The 22,499-nt window shown below is 43.0% G+C and overlaps 1 protein-coding gene across 4 annotated transcripts in view; it reads right to left on the bottom strand.

Annotated features, from left to right (window-relative positions):
• Positions 1–924: 924 nt before the first annotated feature.
• The window catches only part of hivep2b (HIVEP zinc finger 2b), a 28,605-nt gene continuing 7,030 nt past the window's right edge, over positions 925–22,499 (bottom strand). For 2 of the 4 annotated variants that reach the window (XM_067367882.1, XM_067367883.1), the window contains 8 exons: positions 20,397–20,483; positions 17,667–17,747; positions 13,293–17,510; positions 13,034–13,176; positions 12,759–12,934; positions 12,584–12,679; positions 11,496–12,199; positions 925–3,305 (listed from right to left, as the gene is read on the bottom strand). In XM_067367882.1, coding sequence (XP_067223983.1) covers positions 2,871–3,305; positions 11,496–12,199; positions 12,584–12,679; positions 12,759–12,934; positions 13,034–13,176; positions 13,293–17,231 — 5,493 coding nt within the window. In that variant the 5' untranslated portion in view covers positions 17,232–17,510; positions 17,667–17,747; positions 20,397–20,483 and the 3' untranslated portion in view covers positions 925–2,870. Of the gene's footprint in view, positions 3,306–11,495; positions 12,200–12,583; positions 12,680–12,758; positions 12,935–13,033; positions 13,177–13,292; positions 17,511–17,666; positions 17,748–20,396; positions 20,484–20,594; positions 20,706–22,499 lie in introns of those variants that run through there. The other 2 variants (XM_067367884.1, XM_067367885.1) reach the window with 2 other exon arrangements.

The raw sequence follows: 22,499 nt of genomic DNA, 5'->3' as shown, positions 1-22,499 counted from the left end.
AGAATAACAGACAAAAGAATGCAAATGTAAAAGATAATTTTCATTTAATCAAATATGATTGCATGGCATCCATCCAGGTGTTTACATTATTCTCTACCTCACTGTGAATAAAACACTGTGAGATGCAGAAATAAGTGTTTGTAAATATTTTGCACTATAATAATCGACTCATTTTACTATTCTTATGATTTTCTAACATAATCAGTGCTTATGCTGACTGTTGTTTTTTAACGCTCTTTTCATTTAACTTTATTGTATTATGTATTATTGTAGCTGTATGTTTCATTGCAAACATTAAATTTCATTAACCTCTCATGACCACATATTATGGAGTCTTAAATTCATTAGAAAATAAAAGTAAACTTTCACTGAAATTATTATATAATTTGTAATGAAAAAAATGGTAACGCTTTACAATAAAGTTTAATTAGTTAACAAGCTAAGAATTAACAGTACTTTTACAGCATTTATTAATCTTAGTTATTTATAATTTCAACATTTAATATACTGTATTATTCAAATCAAAAGTTGTATTTGTTAACATTAGTTTAGCACAAAGATGTATAATACTGTATCAAATGTACTGCTCGTTGTTAGTTCATGTTAGTGAATACATTAACAAATGAGACCTTATTTTAAAGTGTTACCAAACAAAATAATGCAAAAAGAAGCATGTGGTGGTGTGCTAAAGTACTGTATATGGTAAAGAAGCACAAAATTAATCTGAAACTGAATTTTAAAAAAATTAAATGAAATTACATTTCCTTATTCATCTGATTTGTTTATTATAATTAATATGAATATTGCATTTTGAGGTAAGAACATTGTCAACAAGTTTTTATGATAGAACTTTAATTTCAGGTTTTTTTTTTTTTTTTTTTTTTTTTTTTTTTAAGGACATCTTGTAATCAGAGTAAAACAAAAACAAACAATTAAATAAGAAGAAATCAGCTGCCTTTATGGGCAAAACAAAAGAAATATTCATGAACTTCTATAAACGATGACCACGTACCAGTCCGTAAGATAAATAACAGTTGTAACTTCTAAAATGCCATAAATTCAAACTAGATACCTCAAAATCTTTAATATGTAATACTGTAAACATGACATGAAAATTCCTTCAGTATAAACTCAGTTTAACTTTACCATCTCAGCATTTTTAAATACTCAAACTATTAATATAAATACCATAAACTGACTTCTACTTCATATGATAGCAATATGTTTAATATGAGATAGCACTTCTTTAAAGACATTTAAAATGACTTAGGCTAAAAATTCATACATTCAAACAGTCAGACAAGTTCACCAGACAAAACCCCCTTTATCTGATGACAAGAAAACCCTGAAAAAGCAACTATCCCTTCGAATATACCATTTCATTTTTGTTTACTTCTACACAAGACACTCTTCAAAAGTAATTACAGTACATGATAGTGATTATGTCTGTGTGTGTGTGTGTGTGTGTGTGTTTGTGTAAATATGTATGTGTGTGTATGAACATGCAAGTATGTGTGCATGGATGTGAACATATAATTGACTTAACAGTGACTGGAATGTTGTGTCATATGATTAATTCAATGAAAAAACAAATCATCTAAAATGATTCAAAAGAGCTCCAATATTGTGACACGGCATTCAGTCTATCAGCTCGCTAGAAAGTGCTTCAAATAGTCATCTTAATGCACAATACTTACCACTTTTTATATAATATGATGTCATATGCAGGTCTATATTAAAAATGCCTTGTAATGACATTTCTTTGCTTAAGTGCAGAAAAATCTAAAGTTAAAAGGAAACGAGGTATGATACATTTAGAAAAATACTATACGGTGGAGAAGGTTTAAACAAAAGGGCTGTTTAAAGAATTTATAATCAACACTTTTAGGTTCATAATGTTGAACACACATAATGCAGTAAAGTTATAAAGGTGCCAGCAAAAATATACAACAGCATACAAGGCAATGTCATAGCACAGCTTAATGCAATATGCAAACTTTAACGTACGTAATAAGTGCAATCTCAAAAAGCAACCACAATACCTCATATTAGTTAACCTTAATGACCACCGCTATTGTTAAGTGCATAAACAGGGTACATCGAATGACTTTCTCTCTTTGAGGGATATGCAAACATCTTCTTAAAAGGCACAAGCAGAAGTCAATGAAGATGATGTCAGTAAGAATTGCGATCAGTGCTTTGTATTATACTTGGGACTTGATGCACTTCCTGTAGGAATTGTTCGAATTGTCCTGTGAAACGCATATCTGCAATTTAAATATTGATCTAATATTTTTGCACGTATTGTTGTAAATACGAAGCTTATACACATAGTTAAAAGTGGTATGGCAGGTATAGAGAATATGGCATGTGCATTGAAATGAACAAAAAAATGCGACATGTTCTGCATATTCTACGTATTATTTGTTTCTGCCTACGTTACCAAAACTCCAAAGAATCTTGGTCAGACATAAGGCCAAAAACACACTCTAAGCAAGTTTGATTTTGTGCATATTTACCTTCCGAAATGTGTCACAATTTATAATGCTGCAAGGGGGTGCTCTGGGTCATTGTTCTCTTTCAGGTCAACTACTGAGAATTTTACTGAGCAAGTTAGTTAAAATTTGTTAAACTTGGCTTGTTTACAGCAGCTACCTGAATAATAACACATCCAGTTTAATGGCACAGACACTTAAAGGTAACTCTATCGCCCTCTTGAGTATAGAAGTTTGTTACCGCCAGTGCAACACAAGAACGCACATAAAGTATGTCCAACACAACCATTCACTGAATACTTGCATAAAGTATGTTTCTGGTCTGAGCTTGGATTTCGTTTTACTTTTGAATGCGATTATACAATGCTTGCAAAGTCAGCTTTTAGGTGGTTTATCGGCGGCATCTTCAGATGTGATTCTGAGAGACGCAATAGCTTTTGCACAGATGTAGACGCTCTCCTCCTTTTTATCATCTTTGCTTTGAAGGCCAGTGGAAGTGGTTGCTATTTCTCCACTGTAGGCTACTCCAGGATCTAGGACAGGGGCTGAGGTCCGGCCAGAGTTAGCCGTTTCTAATATATTCCCCTGTGGAATTGATGGGAGTGAATTTCTCTCCCCAGCAGCACCAGATATCGACGTGGAGGGCATTCTTAACCCCCCAATAGGGATCATCGGAACAGGTGTTGGCACCTGTCCTTGAGAGTGCAAAGGCAAATGGCTGAATATGTCTGGCTGCAGGTTTGTGGACAGATTCTTACTGCTGCATAGGCCAACAGGAACATACAGATTCTGAGGAGTATCCCCTTGATCCTGGAAAAAAAGAATATTGTTCATTTAGGTATGCAAGCTGTTTTCAGAGAACTAAAAACAGGCATCAGACTTTGTGTAGTTTTGGTGTGAATTTTTGTTTTAAAATATTTCATACTGTTATGTCATTTAGTTGCACTGCACTTTTGCACCCAAAAATTCTAGCATTATTTTGTAAAATCTTCGTGAAGCTTTAATTTTTGAAAAAGTTAATAGTAACAATGGCTGTCAAAAGGACTAAAAAAGTTATTGGTTTCCCATATATGTTTCAGAGAAAAACATAACAGCATAAGAATTACTAAGTACGTGAGGGTCAGTAAACAATGACAGAATTTAAGGTGAAAGGTGACTGTAGACATATGCACAAATGCTTTTGTTTTTACAAAAACAGACTCTATGGTTTTAGACCTCACTAATATTTCTGATAGAATATCGTACTCGGTTACTAACGTAACCTCGGTTCCCTGAGATACGGAACGAGTACTGCGTATGGGGAAAGGTCTCCCTTTTTCCCCGCTGCTGAAGCCTTTTTCAATAACGCAGTGTAACTGCACCGTCATTGGTTCACTCATAGACAAGTTGTTGAACCAATGGCGGCGCGGCATAGCTGCGCGGCCTATGGCGACAAAGCGCGCGAATATTCCCGCCGAAATGGGCGGGGTATAGGGCTATATAAGCAGGCGTTTCGCCATAGGATTTCAGTGTCAATCGACTGAAGCGACGACCCTGAGCCGCAGCCTCGTGGCACGGCAAGTGACGCAGTACTCGTTCCGTATCTCAGGGAACCGAGGTTACGTTAGTAACCGAGCACGTTCCCTTTCGATACTTCACTCGTACTGCGTATGGGGAACGAATTCAACCACGCCGTGCCACGGCTGGGAACGATATAGCTTGCATTTGGCCACCCAGAGGGGGGCAAAAAGGACAAGCGGAGGCAAAGCCTAACCGAACCCATGGTTACACTGAAGGAAGATACTTCCTATGGTGGCGTGAAGCGGGACCTGTTGGAAGCCGCTAATCACACCGACAGGACCCGAGCTTGTAAGGTCGGGACATCGAGGTGATAGAACCTGACAAAGGTGGACGGCGAAGACCAGCCGGCCGCCTCACAGATGTCTTGGATGGAAACTCCGTTGGACCAAGCCCACGAGGAAGCCATTCCTCTAGTGGAGTGGGCCCTGACTCCTATGGGGCAATTAGTGCCCAGTGAGGAGTAGCACAGGTTAATAGCATCCACTATCCAACGGGAAATGCGTTGTTTCGAGACCGGAGACCCTTTGGTGCGGCCGCCAAAACAAACAAAGAGCTGATCCGACAGTCTGAAAGACTGTGATCGGTCTATGTAGGTCCTCAATGCCCTGACTGGGCAGAGTAGCTGCAGCTCTGGTTCGTCCGCCGAGGGAGGAAGAGCAGAGAGCGAGATGACCTGAGCTCTAAACGGAGTTGAGAGCACTTTAGGGACGTAGCCATGCCTAGGTTTCAGAACGACCTTAGAGTCACCAGGCCCGAATTCGAGGCATGCAGGGTTCACAGAGAGGGCCTGCAAATCGCCAACACGCTTTACCGATGCTAGTGCTAGTAGCAGAGCGGTTTTTAGTGTTAGGGGCCTGAGGTCGGCTGAACCCATTGGTTCAAATGGGGCTCCTTTCAAGGCCCTGAGGACCAACGAGAGGTCCCAGGAGGGAATAGTGAGAGGGCGAGGAGGATTCAAACGCCTAGCACCTCTCAAAACGGATCACGCAGCCCGTTTCGTCCCACCGATTGGCCAGCAATAGGAGCGTGGAACGCTGCAATGGCTGCTACGTAAACCTTAAGCGTGGAAGGGGAGCGCCCCATTTCCAAGCGTTCTTGGAGGAAAGACAGTATGGAAGATACGTCACTCTCCACAGGGTCTATGTTGCGTGTTGAACACCAATCAACAAAGACTGACCACTTCTGGTCGTAGAGGCGCCTCGTAGATGGGGCTCTAGCCTGAGAAATGGTATTTAGGACGTCCTCGGGGAGGCTAGTCGGCTCCCATCGAGGGACCAGAGGTGCAGAGCCCAGAGCTGCGGCTGTGGGTGCCAGATTGTTCTGTTTGCCTGAGAGAGGAGGTCCCGTCTCAGGGGAATCGGCCACGGGGCTCTTAGAGAGAGCCTGAATAGCTCTGAGGACCAAACCTGGTTCCTCCAGAGCGGGGCCACCAGAAGGACTCTGTGCTGGTCTTCTCTGATACGCCTGATGACCTGGGGGATCAGTGCGATCGGAGGGAAAGCATAAAGGAGCGTGCTGGGCCATGTGTGGGCCAGAGCATCTACTTCCTTCGAGAAAAATGTTGGGCAATGAGAGTTGTCTTCTGAGGCGAAGAGGTCTACCTCTGCCTTCCCGAAGAACTCCCAGATCGTGAGGACCACTTGGGGGTGGAGCATCCACTCGTCGGAGGGGGATGTTGCTCCGTGACAACATGTCCGCACCCAGATTGTTCCTGCCAGGAACATGAGTCGCTCTGAGCGACTGAAGCCTCGGAAGAGCCCATTCCAGCAGTCGTTTCGCCAGAGCGCATAAGCGGCTGGACGAAAGACCGCCTTGGTGGTTCAGGTATGACACCACCGTCATACTGTCTGACCGAACTAGAACATGACGTCCCGTCAAGTAAGCCTGAAAGAACTGAAGGGCTTTCATCACTGCTAGCATCTCTAGACAGTTGATGTGTAGATGGCTTTCCTCGTGGCTCCACGAGCCGAAGGCCGGTCTGCCCTCGCACACAGCGCCCCAGCCCAAGTTGGAGGCGTCTGTTGAGAGCACCGTCCTCCGTGAGACCGCCTGTAAGGGGACTCCGCGTTGGAACCATACTGGATCCATCCAAGGTTTCAGGGCTAGAAGACAGGCCCGATTGACCTTGAGACATAGGCGGCCGTGCCGCCATGCGCTGGAGGAACCCGGAACTTCAACCAGTACTGAAGAGGCCGCATCCGAAGAAGGCCTAGCTGCAGCACCGGGGAGGCGGAAGCCATCAGCCCTAGCAGCCTCTGGAAAAACTTCAGAGGGAGATAGGCTTTGTTCGTGACAGATGCCGTGAGCTGCTGAATTGCCAGGGCGCGCTCTGGCGAGACTACTGCCGTCATACGGACCGAGTCGAAAACTGCTCCCAGAAACGAAATTCGTTGAGTGGGGCATAGCGAGCTCTTGGCTAAGTTGACCCTGAGACCCAGGCATTGTAGATGGCTGAGGAGCACGGATCTGTGGCGTTCCAGCTCGTCTCCCGCGAACGGGCTAAGATGAGCCAGTCGTCGAGGTAATTCAGAACCCGGATTCCCATCTGTCTCAGAGGGGAAAGCGCCGCGTCCATGCACTTGGTGAAAGTGCGGGGAGCCAGAGACAGCCCGAAGGGCAGGACCGTATATTGGTATGCCACCCCTTCGTATGCGAATCTCAAGAATCGTCTGTGACGGGGGGCTATCTGGATGTGAAAATACGCATCCTTCAGGTCCAGCGAGCAGAACCAGTCCTCGGGGCAAATGTGCGCGAGGATCTGCTTCAGCGTCAGCATTTTGAACTTCCGTCTCATGAGGGAGTGATTCAAAAGCCTGAGGTCTAGGATGGGTCTGAGACCGCCATCCTTTTTGGGGACCAGAAAGTAGCGGCTGTAAAAGCCTGTCTCGCTCTCTGACGGAGGAACCATTTCCACAGCTCCTTTTTCCAGCAACGACATGACTTCGGCCCGGAGGACATGAGCGTCGTCCGGATTGACCGATGTTTGAAGCACCCCGGCGAAGCGGGGGGGCCGTCGTGCAAACTGGAGCGAGTAGCCCTGGTTTACGATCCCCATGACCCATTCTGACACATCGGGGATGGCCTGCCCGGCCTCGGCCCGAGTGGCTAGGGGTTGAATAATGTTGGGTGACAGACCGCCGTTGAGAGGGTCGTACACCGCGAGGGGTGGAAGAGGAAATTTGCTCTTTTTGTGATGAGGTAAAAATTTGTCCGCCGTGAAAACGGCGTTTGGAGTGGGCGCAACAGGTGTGGGCCCAGCTGTCACTTGGAGTATGTTTCCCACGCCCGGAAATAAACGAGGCGGAGGGGAAATTACCCGTGGGAGCTTTTGGGGTGGTCCGGTCGTAACGGGACGGTCCCCCATCCTCTTCCTGTCCGACGAATCAGGACGACTTCGGAGGCACCGGGTCCAGCACAATCCTGGGCCGGGGTCCCTGGCGCCTCGGGAAGGGAGGGCGCTTCGCAGGGCGCGAGCGCTGGCGATGCTCCTGGGGCGGCGCTGCCTGTGTTGCAGGTGGGGCTGGTTTGTTCTGCTGAGCCGGCGCAGTCCTGGGGCGGCTAGACGCAGAAGCGGAGCTGGAGCGCTTAGGGCAAGAAATGCCTCATAGCCTGAGACGATTTCTGCGCGGCAGTAAAGCGCTCAGTGAAGCCATCCACTGCAGGCCCGAAGAGACCAGAAGGCGAGACCGGGGCGTCTAAGAAGGCCGTCTTGTCTAGGTCTTTGATCTCCGTTAGGTTGAGCCACAGGTGGCGCTCCAACACGACCAGGCTGGCCATGGAACGACCGATGGCCTGGGCCGTAGCCTTCGTAGCTCGCAGGGCAAGATCCGTGGCGCTGCGGAGATCTTTGAAGGCTGGCGCGTCGATTCCAGACTCATCCAGAGAGCGGAGGAGTTTGGCCTGGAATGCTTGAAATATGGCCATGGTGTGGAGCGCAGAGGCAGCTTGGCCCGCCGAGGTGTAAGCCCGTCCAGCCAGAGTAGAGGTGGTCCGACAGGGCTTGGAAGGAAGGGCCCTCTTCGTCTTCCAACCCACAGCCGCGGGAGGACAGAGGTGAGCAGCCACCGCTTCATCTAGGGGTGGCAAGCGCTCGTATCCCTTCTCCTCGGCGCCGTCGACGGCGGTGAGGGCGGAGCGGTGCGTAGTGTGGAGGCGGAGCAGAGTAAGGAGCGCGCCACGACTTCGTCAGCTCTTCGTGGACCTCAGGAAAGAAGGGCGCTGAACGCTGGCGAGGTGCTTGGCGGCGGCCTGGCAGAAACCATTCGTCCAGGCGGCTGCGAGACGGCTCCTCTGGAGGGGCCCACTCGAGGTCCAGCTCTTCAACGGCTCTAGACAGGATGCGGAAGAGCTCGGCATCCATGCCCTGGCCATGCTCGATGGGTTCCAAGGGAGGCGGTGGAGCGGGGTCTTCCGGCTCGCCAGCCCATCCTTCCGCTTCGGAAGCCGCAAGAGACATGGAGTCGTCTTGTTCGTCGTCTGTTCCCCCGAATGAGACGAGGTCACTCGCTTCTGCGGAGGGACGCTGCTCAGGGCGAGAGAACAGAACTGGAGAGAGTTCCCTGGGAGGAGAGGAGAGGCGAGGCACGCGGGGGCTGGGCCGGCGTGAGCTCGCTCAACTCCTGGCGCTGAGTCGCTCTACCCCGCTGTCTTTTCCTCGCCGGACCGCGGGAGGAAGGAGACGGGAGGGCGCGAGCGGCGAGATCGCCCTCAGTGAAGAAGGCGACCCGCGAGCGCAGGGAAGCGAGACTCATGCACTCGCAGTGCGGGCATGAGTCTCCAGCGAGCGCGCCGTCTGCGTGGGGCTTGCCCAGGCAAGCGACACACTCGCTGTGTCCATCGTCGTCGTGCAGGGGGCCCTGCAAGTACCACATGAGTGGCGGGGCATCGTGAGACGCCGCTGCCGTGAAAACGGCAATTGGGTGGCTCTTTTAGAGCGGCGAGGGCCGCGGAAGCTCTTAAAGCGGTGAAAACCGCTGGAAATCGCTCTTTTAGAGCGGCGTTTAAGCCGCGGATGAAGCTCTCAGGCGGCGCGCCGGATGGCGGCAGGGGACGCACAGGAAGCGGCCGGAAGCGGGAAGCGGGAGGCGGCGGCTCGGCGACGGCGCTAGAAGCTGCAGTCCGCGAGGGCGCCGGCGCTTTCTTCCACCGGCGAGTCCAGGCGAGTCCGCTGCGGGAGCCTCTTCAGACGGCGGCGAGAGCAGAAGGCGGCGAGCTTCTTCGGCTTCAGGCGGAGATCAGCGAAGAGAAGTAGATGTCGTCGCTGAAGGAGAAAACACTGAAATCCTATGGCGAAACGCCTGCTTATATAGCCCTATACCCCGCCCATTTCGGCGGGAATATTCGCGCGCTTTGTCGCCATAGGCCGCGCAGCTATGCCGCGCCGCCATTGGTTCAACAACTTGTCTATGAGTGAACCAATGACGGTGCAGTTACACTGCGTTATTGAAAAAGGCTTCAGCAGCGGGGAAAAAGGGAGACCTTTCCCCATACGCAGTACGAGTGAAGTATCGAAAGGGAACTGTAGAATAACTGTAGCGTCTGGAGCGATTAAACACAATTGTAAAAGGCAATCACCCATGCAGGCCCCGTAAGGTCTGGCTCCCCCACTGAGCGCTATCACCCCATCTGCACCATTTGCTCTTTACACACATTTCAAAGACACTTAGGAGACAGGCCACTAAAATCATACATTGTCTATAAAACTGGATTCTTTGCCATTAATTCATTGCCAACCTCGTCTAAATGAAGGAACATGCATTTGCCCAGTACATCTTGTGTATTATTGCTGTTTGTATATTGTTATTTCTTATGTTGTATAGTGTTATGCATGCCTGAAAGTTGGAACTATGAGATAATGTATTTTAGCTAGGTGATGTTTAATATCAAATTACTCCTTGTTTAATGACTCTCAATTTGGTGGACATCACCATACCATAGAATGCATTGCATGTTTGTTATATTTATCAGAGTATAAATGGACACAAACTTTCAAGTGATCTCCCCCATGCAAGTTAATTCACTTTCAAACAAAGGAAATCCCCCGCCAGAGAACTGCACCTTTCTTATTGGTCAAGCCAAGATTTGAAGGTGTCGACTGTCTGGAGAAGTTAAATAGCTCTGAGCGGATCTTAGTTAGTTCTTCGAGTTCTTCGAGTTTGCTTATAAAACCAATGTTCCTGATAACGATTCGATCACAGCTACATGCTAAGAAAGTTTTTCTGTGGCCATGGAAAATATCCTTTCTATAAGAGTTGATAGACGATCAATACTGAGTGTTCGCTGGCCGAATAGATTAATTGATTGTAATATTAATTCAGCTATGTTAAAGGGATAGTTCACCCAAAAATGAAAATTTGATGTTTATCTGCTTACCCCCAGTGCATCCAAGATGTAGGTGACATTTTTTCTTCAGTCGATCACAAATGATGATTTTTAACTGCAACCGCTGCCCTCTGTCATTCAAATAATTGCAGTAGATGGGAACTTCATCTATAAGAGTGCATAAACCTTGCTTAGACAAATCCAAATGAAACCCTGCGGCTCGTGACGACACATTAATGTCCTAAGACACGAAACGATCGGTTTGTGAGAGAAACCGAAAAGTATTTATATCATTTTTTACCTCTAATACACCACTATGTCCAACTTCGTTCAGCTTCCTGTTAGTGAGGTCAAAAAACGTGTTGTGATGACGGAAGTGATGTCTCGCCCATATACTTCAATGAGCGCGAGACATCACTTCCGTTGTCAGAGCACGATCTGACCTCACTCACCGGAAGCTGAACGAAGTTGGACATAGTGGTGTATTAGAGGTAAAAATTATATAAATACTATTCGGCTTCTCAAACAAACCGATCGTTTCGTGTCTTAGGACATTAATGTGTCGTCACGAGCCGCAGGGTTTCATTTGGATTTGTCTAAGCAAGGTTTATTCACTCTTATAGATGAAGTTCGCATCTACTGCAATTATTTGAATGACAGAGGGCAGCGGTTGCAGTTAAAAATCATCATTTGTGATCGACTGAAGAAAAAATGTCACCTACATCCTGGATGCACTGGGGGTAAGCAGATAAACATCAAATTTTCATTTTTGGGTGAACTATCCCTTTAAGTTCATTTGATTAACTGTTTCAAATATTTATAATTAATCATAACGAGTTATGACTAATTATTAATATTTCCCCTTTCGAGCTAATAAATATAATTACATAACAGTTAAAGGATTACAAATTATGAGGTATATATTTGTCTCCAAAATGCATGAAATGCAATCATTCAATCAGTAGAGCATGGCATTAGCAATGCCAAGATCATGAGTTCAATACCCAGGGAAAGCAATAAATGTTAAAAATTTGTACTTTGAATGCAATGCAAGTGACTTTGGATCACAAGTGCAAGTGACTTTCTGCCAAACGCATAAATGTGAATGTAAAAGCATACCATTCCCGTGTCTGAGTGAACTCCGATGATTGGTCTAAGGGGAGAAGCTTGAAATCTCACACTCCTTCCCAGATCCATGAGGGTCCTGTGCTGATAAGACCCCCTCCGTGGAGACACGGCCCTGAGCACCCCTTTTTGTCGACCCAGCGGAGACTGTGCTCGCTGCCCCGATGGGTCTGAACCTGTAGGTCTTACAGGTGACAGCTGCCGGACGGGTGAAAAATCCCCTCTTATGCTCAGATCTCTCCTTGGAGAAATGGCTCTTAAAGGAGACAATTCACGGCATGACAACGGGTGACGATGTGGCGAGAGATTTCCTCTTGGGGATATGTACCGCTGGCGAGGTGAATCCCAACAAGGCGACAGCAGCTGAGGTGGACAAGACTCAAAGGAGCTGCTTGACTGCTCAAAGGTCAGGTCATCCTCAAGACTCTGAGAGGAAATTTCAAGCTGTTCCTTCGGTAGATTGCGGTTTGGGTAAAAGTGTTTAGGGAGACAGGCAGACAGACATGGTTTGTTGACTGCATAGGACTGAGGACTTGTGCTTCTGGACAGCGTTTTTGGTGTAGAATCACCATCACATTCATCATCTTCATCATCGTCTGGTTCATCATCATCGACCCCATCAGAGTCTTCCACATCTGAGAACTGATGTTTAATGGTTGTTTCCAATGGCATGATGCCAGAGGACTTCTGGGTGTCATCTACACAAGCAGCAAGATCAGAAAATGGAAATTAGCACATTTTTCTGATATTTAGGGGTGTTCATAACTAGTTTGGATGTCATGTTAGAATTAATTATTTGCTATAAGATTTGCTACTGTAGGCTAGCAACTATTCTACAGAAAAATTAACTAAGCTAGACTGAGAGCTATCTTTTACAACTGCATGAAAAAAGGAGTTTTCTACAGTAAAGCTATAGTATTGTCAAAGAGAATCAACTACTTAATCAATAAAATGATTTCCTACAAAGATTTTTCACATTTATAGCAATGCTAACACTTTGCTTCTAACAAATGTAGTTAAACTAAAAGCTCTGCTACTTAGCGATACTACTGCCAGCGTTGCAGAAGATGTAAAGTTCCTACCAGCATCCTCTGTATTGTCCATGGCTGTGGGTGAAACTCCAAGTTCAAGGCATTTTTTCATGTGAGCTTTTGACTTCATATGCTTGGTGAGATTCCCTAAAAAAAAGACAGGGGTTACTTTCTATCCCTATATCATTTTGCAGTTATGCTTAAATGTGATCATGGTAAAACCAACCTTTAGTTTTAAAAGCAAAGTTGCAGCACTTGCACATGTAGGGTCGCACATCCGTGTGCGTTCGTATGTGTTTCTTGAGCATGCTTGGCTTCTTACAACGAATGCCACACTCTTCACATATATACTTTCCCCGACCACGGCCCCTCACATACACATATTCCTCATTAGACTTGTACCTGATGAACAACAAAAAAAGAAAAAAAAGAACACTTTCATTAGGGGGCATTTCTACAGTCACATATCAACATTAGCATTATCAAAGTACATATCCATACCCTCCTTCAAAAATCTTCACACGAACTGGTTCTGCTTGCCGTATGGTAGATGCAACGTCCTCTCGTAAAGATTTGCACCTCTGGCTTATGTCTCTTATCCTCACTTCCTGTTTTGTATCTTCCTCTCTGTAGTCTGGAGTTACCTGCAATACCACAACACTCTTTGTAACAGATGGCTAAATAACTATGGTATCATCATAAAGGTAAATATAGCATAACAGCAAATTGCAAATCATAAGACCAACAACAGGTAACATACTTGTTCTTGCTTCGGTCTCCAGGGGGTGGAGGTCACAAGTACTCCAGGCTGATGCATGGTAGCGATTGAATAAATAGCATTCTGCCTCCCCTGTTTGGATCGGAGAAGAGCAAGAACCATCCCAGTGCTAAGGTGGGGTGGGTTAGGGTTATGGCATCTCACAAACCATGAAGCATACTCCGAGAAATGAGCAACTGTTTGGGTGCTATTTGGCTTAGTGGAGTTGAGATAGCACCAGCTCACACATGTAGTAGTGTGAAGACCTGGAAACTTGGAGAACAGTAAAGCACCAGTGATTGCAGAGGGCATTGCACCTATACCAGAACCAGAACGATAACTAGCTACCATGTGTTCAGATGTTGGTTTAAACTCCATCATAGCAGCATCTTGAGGAATTCTGGCAGAAGACTGTAACTTTGGATTACTGTAAATGTCTTGGCTGGCATCATCCATATCTACCACCTCCGTGGGCTCACATGGCTCTGGGGTGCTTTCTGATTGGAAACCTTTCTTGTGACTTTCTTTTTCACCTTCAAGATTTCCTAACTCAACAGCACTAAGCTCTTCAACAATCTGGCCATAAATGTTCTCATCTTTGACTCGCTTTTGCTGTTTTGCTTCAGTGAAGAGTTCGATGCTACTTGCAGGTGAGAGCATGCGCTTGTTTGCTCCACCACTGGGGGCCTCTGTAGTTGAGATGGTTTTGGAGGTTAATGATAGAGGTATGCCTGTATTAAGCTTTGCTGGTGATGCCTGTGGGCTGCGCAGTAGTCGCCTAGGGTGCCCTGATACTGAAGACAGTTCACAACCTACATTATTTTGTGTCATGACAATGGCAAGACTTTGACAGGAGGATGTTTTGTGTTCTATGCATGATATAGGATTGTTTGTTTGAGAATCTAGAATATGAGATATGCTAGTGTACGTTATGTTTCCATAAGATGGTACTTGCATCTGAATTCTGACAGGAACTAACAAGCTGGATGTGCTTTGACTGGCTAATGCTTGCTGAGCTTGTGAAAGCACTGCTATCGTTGACAAAACATTGCCTAAACTCTGGGAACAATCTTCCTGGGGTTTTCTTAAATTAATATAAGATTCAGATGCATTGGATTCTTCAGGTTCTTTCTTAATTAGAAGCATTACACTATCCATGTCATGAACATTGCAAACATTTGGTTTAACATATTGAGATTGCACTGGGCTATACTGTTTGTGTTGTGGAAAAGGACTACCAGAAATCAAAGAGTATGTCATTTTCTCAATAGATCCCTCAGGTGTAAATGATTTGCTTGGTGAGTTTGTTCTCTTGCTCATTTCATCTGACACTGTGCCACCTTGAGTCTCGGGTTCACCACTTAATGATGCCTGCCTAACCAAAAAGGCCCTTCTACGCTCTTTAACTTCCTCCTGCCTAGATGTCAATGAAGGAGAAAGACTGCCATAATCAAAAGACTTGCTTCGAAATTCTGGAACCTCCGAGGGTAATTTATAGGGTGCCTGCTCTGAAGCAGAACGTCTCATCTCTCTGTGATGACTCTGTGAACTTCCTGGCACAGATAAGAACTCCAAAGGCTTATTAAACTCATCAAGGTTGGAATGGGACACAAGGTTAAGGGTCTCCTCTCTGTCGAGGGACTGGGAAAAACTTGAGCTGTGAGACAAATTGCTATCTTGACTCGGGCTTCTGGACAGACTTGTGCAAGCAGATTCAAAACTAGATTCTCCAGAAGAACATTCCATCTCTGCTAATCTCAAGCGTTTCTTTTTGGGTGGTAGTTTCTCCATTGGAAACTGTGACAGAGTTTCACTCCTCTGTGGCCACTGGAACTCTTCAGTGTGTTTTTCCTTCTGCTTGACCCCTACATCCGGAACCTTTTCCGGTCTGTCAGGCTCCACAGTTACTCTTATCTCTGGAACTTGGATACTAGGCTGAGATGGTGGCATATGAAGTTTCTGGTGCAGAAAACTGCTGGCAACTCCCCATTGCCAGTCTACTCCTTCTGTCCTGTGTCCCTCCATGCTATGCTCCTTTTCCATGAATTTGTAAGTTTTTTCTAAGGGATATGATCTAACATCACTCTGCTTTTCTGAAGAGTTTAGCCTGTTTAATGAATTTGTGTGCTGAATGACAGAGATAACATTGCTGCCAGCCCTTCTCTCAGTCTCAGAATAGGCAGTGTCTAAAGTAGTTTGCTTTATTTCAGGTTCCTCTGAGTGTCCAGAAGGCTTGACTTGGATATGAAAGTCTTCTTCCTCCATGAAATTTTTGTTTTTTCTTCGTTTCCTTGTAGAATTTTCAGATAAATAGCTTGGAGAAATGGAGCATAGATCAGTTTCTTGACAGTTTTCTGCACCCATTTTGGAATCATCTATGCTGTGAATTTTCAGGTCAGATTTTAAGCTACAAGCCAGATGAGCATAGCAGTCTGATTCTGCATGTCCTTCGTTAGCGGAGTGCTCAAACGCGGCTTGCCGCATGAGTCTCCTCATACCCATTGCACCCCGGTATGTGACATCAGCACCTGTCATTCTCTCATCAAATGAATTACTGCTTCTTAGCCCTTCTGGTGAATTTAGATTCGAATTGGTTGAGGTTGGAAGAGAATTACTGCGCAAGAATATACTACTCTCTGATGCCGTTTCCAGAAAGTCAGAGCTAGGGTTTTGACATTCTTGGTAATCTTCCTCTTGGAAGGACTCTGAATCAATTTTTATTGATCGAACTAGGTCTTTTTTGCCTCTATGAATGGAGGAGGCTGTGTCACCAGGCATCATGCCTTTGTTCAATGTAATCATGAAGCTAGATGTGGCTTCATTTATGTCTGTCATGCACGTTTGTACAGTGATTGATTGCTTTGGCCTGGTCGTTGGTTTATAACATTTCCCAAACATAATTTCTTGATACGATTTGGCACTTGCACTCGACTGGCTGAACTGTTGCTCGGCACTCTCAGAGCGTGAGAAGTATCCTGAATCAGTGCTGCCTTTACTGTATGAACTGGGCAGGGAAAGAGACTGATCAGAGTCTTGACTTTTCTTCTCCGAAAGCCGAAGTGCCAGTCTTTGCTTGATGGAGGAGAATTCAACCATTTGCTCCACCTGAGCAATAGCCGCAGGTGCCGTCATTTCCCTGAACTGCCATAAAGATACTTTTCCTGATGATCCTGTTTCCTTTTTGACTAAAGTCTGAGCAGAGCACATTGCTTCCTTTTTTGCAAGTTTCCCTCCTTTTTTTTGCACGAAACCCTCTGTGTCTTTGATATGGCTTGTTGTATCCAAGGACAAGTCCTCCACAACTTCTTCATCTGTGTCACTGCTCTGCTCAGCATCAAAACGCATCTCACCCTCTGCCACAGTCAACTCCTCATCCATATTCTTGCTGTCTTGTTCTGAAAATGAAACCAATCCTGCTTTCACTGCATGGGTGTGAGATTTTCTGTGTTTGTACAGGTTGCTCTTAGTTTTAAATGAGAAACCGCAAGGAATACACGGATATGGTCGTTCGCCAGTATGAGAACGGATGTGCTTCTTTAGTACGCTGGGTTTGGCACAAGCTCTCCCACAATACTGGCATACATACTTCCCAGTCTTAATAGACTTCTGCTCCTTTTTGTGAAGGCCCTCTGACAGCAGCTCATATTCCGACTGAAGATATCGTTTGTTTGGTAGAGGAACGTTCTTCCTCCTGAGCTGGATGTGACACTGTTCTCGAGATTTTGAGGTAAGAATATTTCCTGAAGCAAGGACCTGTGACTCCATACTAGGAGATGGACTTACAGCTGGGGTCTGGGGTTGCTCCACAAGTCTTATTTTGTCCTCTGAGCCAGAGGATTGGCCTCTTTGGGTCATCTCAGATGGCAAGTGTTTTTCATCATCTTTGAAACTGATAATCTGTTCGGAACATTCCGCTTCACCTGAGGTTTTAGCAGCCTCCATAATAAGGATTTGCTAACTACAGTTGCTACATTTCCCTTGGTTTTGTGACAACGATCATTGTCTTGTTTCGATTAAAGTTTCTCTCTTAACTTGGAAGTTTAATCCTTCACGTGCTTTAAACAGTTCCCTATGATTGTATAACAGTCAGTCCAACAGCATCATTTTCAAAAATGATGAAATAATCCTTTCCATATGTTCAAGAGTATGGTTCAGTCAAGTTGTTTAAAAATGGTCTCCATCTCTATGTACATATAGTCCTGGGCACCACATCCAAATTGTCTGCAAAAAGGAAAAAACATGTTTTCAGCAAACAAATTCAAAATGTTTCAGTTAGTGTACAGTGAAGTATAACTTGAGTGTAATGAAATGTTAAAACACTTATTCATGAAACAAGTACAAAAGCCATCTTCAAGTTAAAATGGCCCATAAACTTACCATGCCCTGAGTAGAGTGTTTCTGAAGGCAGTGTGCCAGCACCATCTCTGTCTTTCTGATTGATGTGAAGGTCGTCTCAAACTGTAAGGTCAGGAATTCCTCCATTAGAGAATTAACCAAAACTACAAGTACAACAAGTACATGGCTGTGCAAGCATAATAAGGGAGGAAAGACAATACAATTAATCTGTGTAACACCATCAGTCATTCTGCACTGTAATCTCTATTTGGAATGTTGTTGTTGTTGCTACTCAGAGAAAAATAAAAAAAATCAACCAAGAGGCTAATCCTGAAGTATGAATGAATTTCAATAACTGAATAATATATATTATCGTTAAAAAGTTTCAGTAAATGTCATTAAATGTTTTTGAAAGAAATTAATAATTTTATTCAGCAAGAATTCATTAAATTGACCCTTCACAGTAAAGACATTTACAATGTTACAAAAGAGTTCTATTTTCTATTTCAAATAAATGCTGTTTTTTAACTTTCTATTTAAAAATCCTGAAAACAAAATCAAGGAGATAATAATAACAAATATTTCTTGAGCAGCAAATCAGCATATTAGACTGATTTATGAAGGATCATGTAACACTGAAGACTGGAGTATTGATGCTGAAAATTCAGCTTTGCCATCACAGGAATATATATATATATATATATATATATATATATATATATATATATATATATATATATATATATATATATATATATATATATATATTTTCAGCTTTGCCATCACAGGAATTATATATATATATACACTCAATTGTTTAACAATAATTTTGTTTTTACAGTATTTTGATCAAATAAAGGCATCCTTGGTGAGAGACTTCTTTCAAAAACATTAAAATGGCCCCAAGAAAGATGTACAATAAAGCACCATTCACACTTTGTTACAAAATGCTGAAACAAAAAAACATCAGGGGCCAAAACAATGCAAAGTTCTCCTGAATCTACTGGGTCAGAAAAAAAAAATGTATCAAAATACTCAAGATTCAGGGGAACAAATGTAAAAGAAAGTTACGCAGAATGTGTCTACCTCAATTTACAGTATACAGTGGTTACGGGCTGGTTTAATGACTCTGTATCTCATCAACCAAACATATATACAACATGTCAATTAGCCTGTAGAATGTAAAGAGAGTGTAAAGGCTAGTGAATGAACTCTACTACACTCTAAAAAATGTTTGGTTAAAAACAACCCAAGTTGGGTTGAAAATGGACAAATGGGTTGTTTTAACCCAGTGGTTGGGTTAAATGTTTGCCCAACCTGCTGGGTAGTTTTATTTAACCCAACTACTGATTAAAAATGACTATATGGCTGGCTTAAAATGAATCCAAAATAGGTGAGAAATTAAAAATCAGACACATAATTACTAGAGGCAACAATAATAATCAAAAGGTGTACATTTATTAATAAGCAATTATTAAATGTTTATTGTTTATTATTCATTATCTTATTAATAAATGCTCATTTATTAAACATATTAATAAATGTTAATTTCCAGCATATTTTGGGTTCATTTTAAGTAAGTAATACTGTAATTTTTATACAACAGTTGAGTTAAATAAAACTACCCAGCACGTTGGGCAAACATTTAACTCAACCGCTGGGTTAAAACAACCCAATCGCTGGGTTTGTCCATTTTCAACCCAACTTGGGTTGTTTTTAACCCAGCATTTTTAGAGTGTATGTATCTACATATGCTATGCAACACAAGACAAATGCCTGACCAAATTCCATTACATTAAAGTTAAATTTTTTCTGCTCAAATAAGTCAACAGTTAGTGCCACAATATGAACAGAACATAAAACAATAATATTGCCACTTATACCACCTCTCTGTCTACACAGTTTGAGAAGACATGCAAACATAACTACTATCTGCATACATCAGAGTGTGTATAATGAGGTTACATAAGGTTATCTGGTTCAAACCTCTTAATTAGGACATTCAAACTCTAAAGCCATCAGAGAAGAAATATCAAGCTCTGCCAGGCTATAAAAGCTAAAACCGAACCTTGACGGTCTACAATGAAGTCAAATGTTTCCCACGGGTCAAGTTAGTATCTAAACAGGCTGTCTGTCTGGAGAATAGAGTTGATATAGGAATGACAAAACAGCAATCAAATGTGCTTTTTTCAAGGTCAATCTCAATCCTGCATTGTCCTCAACACATTGAAGGAGGAGTATGGTGGATAAACCTGTCAGAGGCTAAATGCACCTTTAAAAACTGGGCTGACAAGTGTCAGTGGTGCCACAGAATTCAGTATTCAGACATGAGGCAATAATCACATTACATCTGTCAAAGTAACACGATGTGAATTCATCATTTAAGAACAACATCGAAACTCATCTGTAATCGTGAACATTATAGAAGTATCCAAGTTTGACCTTCGATCATCCTTTAGATGATCACACATGCATCTGCATTAATGCATCCACACTACAACAACAACCAGAAGAACATATATCAAAGCCAGAGGCGGGAAAATATAACCAGACTCCAGAGAATGCCATTACGTCATATCTGCCCCCCATGGCATCACTACCTACCGGAATGCCTGGCATCTCATGAAATACAGCTGTGTTGCATCTTGAAAATATAGCAGGCACATAGAAGAGCTCAAAAAAGCAGAGCAGTCAAGGACCGACTTTGACGAGTCACCTGCTTTTGAGTCCCAGTAAGACGTACAACACACTGATTGCCATCAACCTACAAACCTGGTGTCCAAATTCAGCCTTGTCCAATGTCTCCAGTCAAATGCAGATGTTCTCATAATTCCTGTTTCCCGTATTGCTGTACATCACCTTAAAAAAAGACAAATGTGCCAGGATTAAGTCTTAACAGTCATCCATGTCTTGCTCAATGAGAGTACATTAGAAGACCTACAGATGTAAGCGAGTCGCCACAGAAAATACCTCACTGAGACGCGTATCCAGGAACAAAAATAGAAAAGGGACCCTGTGAAGGGTTATGCAACGGCCCACATTTGAGGCCACTTTTGCATCAGCACAAAGGAGAAGTGAATGGCCATGCTGCTGTCTTACTGCTTGTGAAAAGGGACTGAAAGCAGAAAGGTTTAGCATAGAATAAAACACAACCTAAACTGCACTGAAATAATAGATTCAAGCTGTGGACAGAATTGCATACTCTTTCTATTTCTGCAATACAGTATAGCCAAAAGTAGTATGCTAATACACTATTCTAAGCATATAGTATGCTAATACAACAATACAATATACAACACAGCATTAGGCTATGTACAACTGGAACTGAAAGTCCTGATAGTTGCAAAGCCAATTATCATTAGCCATGTGTGTGATACATTACCAGCAGCACTGTCAAAACAAAATCATAACTGGCATTTGCTGTTTTATTAAACATGCTTGTGGTTTTACTTTACATTATTTATTGATGATCTGCATTCATAATCTTTCATCAAAATGTAATAGAGTGGCCATCCACATTTTCAGCGGCCTTGGTTCTGGAAGTATTTTCCATTAATTTTTCCTATAGGGATTGTTAAAAAGTATTTAAAGATTTGAAAACGATGGAGAAATATAAAATGATTGATTTAAACAGTGTATTTTAGGTTTATTATTGATATATGTATATCTTGATAGATAGATAGATAGATAGATAGATAGATAGATAGATAGATAGATAGATAGATAGATAGATAGATAGATAGATAGATAGATAGATAGATAGATAGATAGATAGATAGATAGATAGATAGATAGATAGATAGATAGATAGAGATAAAATAATAAAATAGATAAAATAATGTGGACTGATTGCTTCAACACAAGCATATACCATCAATCAACAGTTCTGTCTTTAAAGTCCCCCTGCAAATTTGCAAATGAGTGAGTGGAGGCGGGGCTCATTAGCATATTCATAGATCCGCATATACTAAATGAAGCAAGGGTGAATTCAAGCTATTTTAAGGCATGAATCAATTTTTTTTCACCAGAAAGAAACATTTAAATATGTAATTTTGGTGATTAAAGATGAGTTTTAAGGGATAAAATTATTGACTACAGGGGGACTTTAAAAATGAATACCCTTATGGAGAAAATGAAAAGGAATTTTACTTTCGGAACCCAACTGTTACACTCTAATTTGCTCCGGCTCTGAAACATTCCTTTATGCTGACATCATGAATTCCTCTCAGTTATCATGACATCATGAATTTCTTTTTAAGCCCCTTTTCAAGATCTAGTCATATCCAAATGAGAACATAATTTACATGCATTTAGCAGATGCTTTTATCCAAAGTGACTTACAAAAGAGATTGTCATGGAAACAAACGTGGATAGTTTTTATATGACATTTTAAGTAAACAAGAAACTGAAAGTAAGCCCTTGTTCAGGGTAGTAAATCCTCACTACATCTCAATTGGCATGTAACCTTGACCTTTTAACACAATACAATTTACACAGCTAAAAATACTTGACCTGCCCTGACCATCATCTTAAGTTACAGCGGGGGAAGACAACTGGGTGTTGCATTAGAAGAGAGGAGGGGGTCAGGATAACATGATACAGTACTGATACATAGTCTATTAAGTAACATTATAGCTCTCCAGTATTACAAAAGCAAGTGCCACTATTACTATTCCTTATACTCAGAGCTAGTGATTTGATCAAACCCTAAGTATTGCAAATTTTTTTTCACTACGTGTTTTCAGGACATGAATGATTTCTCAAATCTTGAGTCTTGATAAATGACGTATACTGAAAAATATGATTTTGTTACTTAGGGTACGTTTAAACAACAACAATGTACTAAAAACAGAAATGATTTTCCTTCACGTTTTT

This window comes from Chanodichthys erythropterus, chromosome 18 (assembly GCF_024489055.1).
Source record: "Chanodichthys erythropterus isolate Z2021 chromosome 18, ASM2448905v1, whole genome shotgun sequence".
In the NCBI taxonomy this organism is placed as follows: Eukaryota; Metazoa; Chordata; class Actinopteri; order Cypriniformes; family Xenocyprididae; genus Chanodichthys; species Chanodichthys erythropterus.
This window is presented reverse-complemented; position numbering and strand designations above follow the sequence as displayed.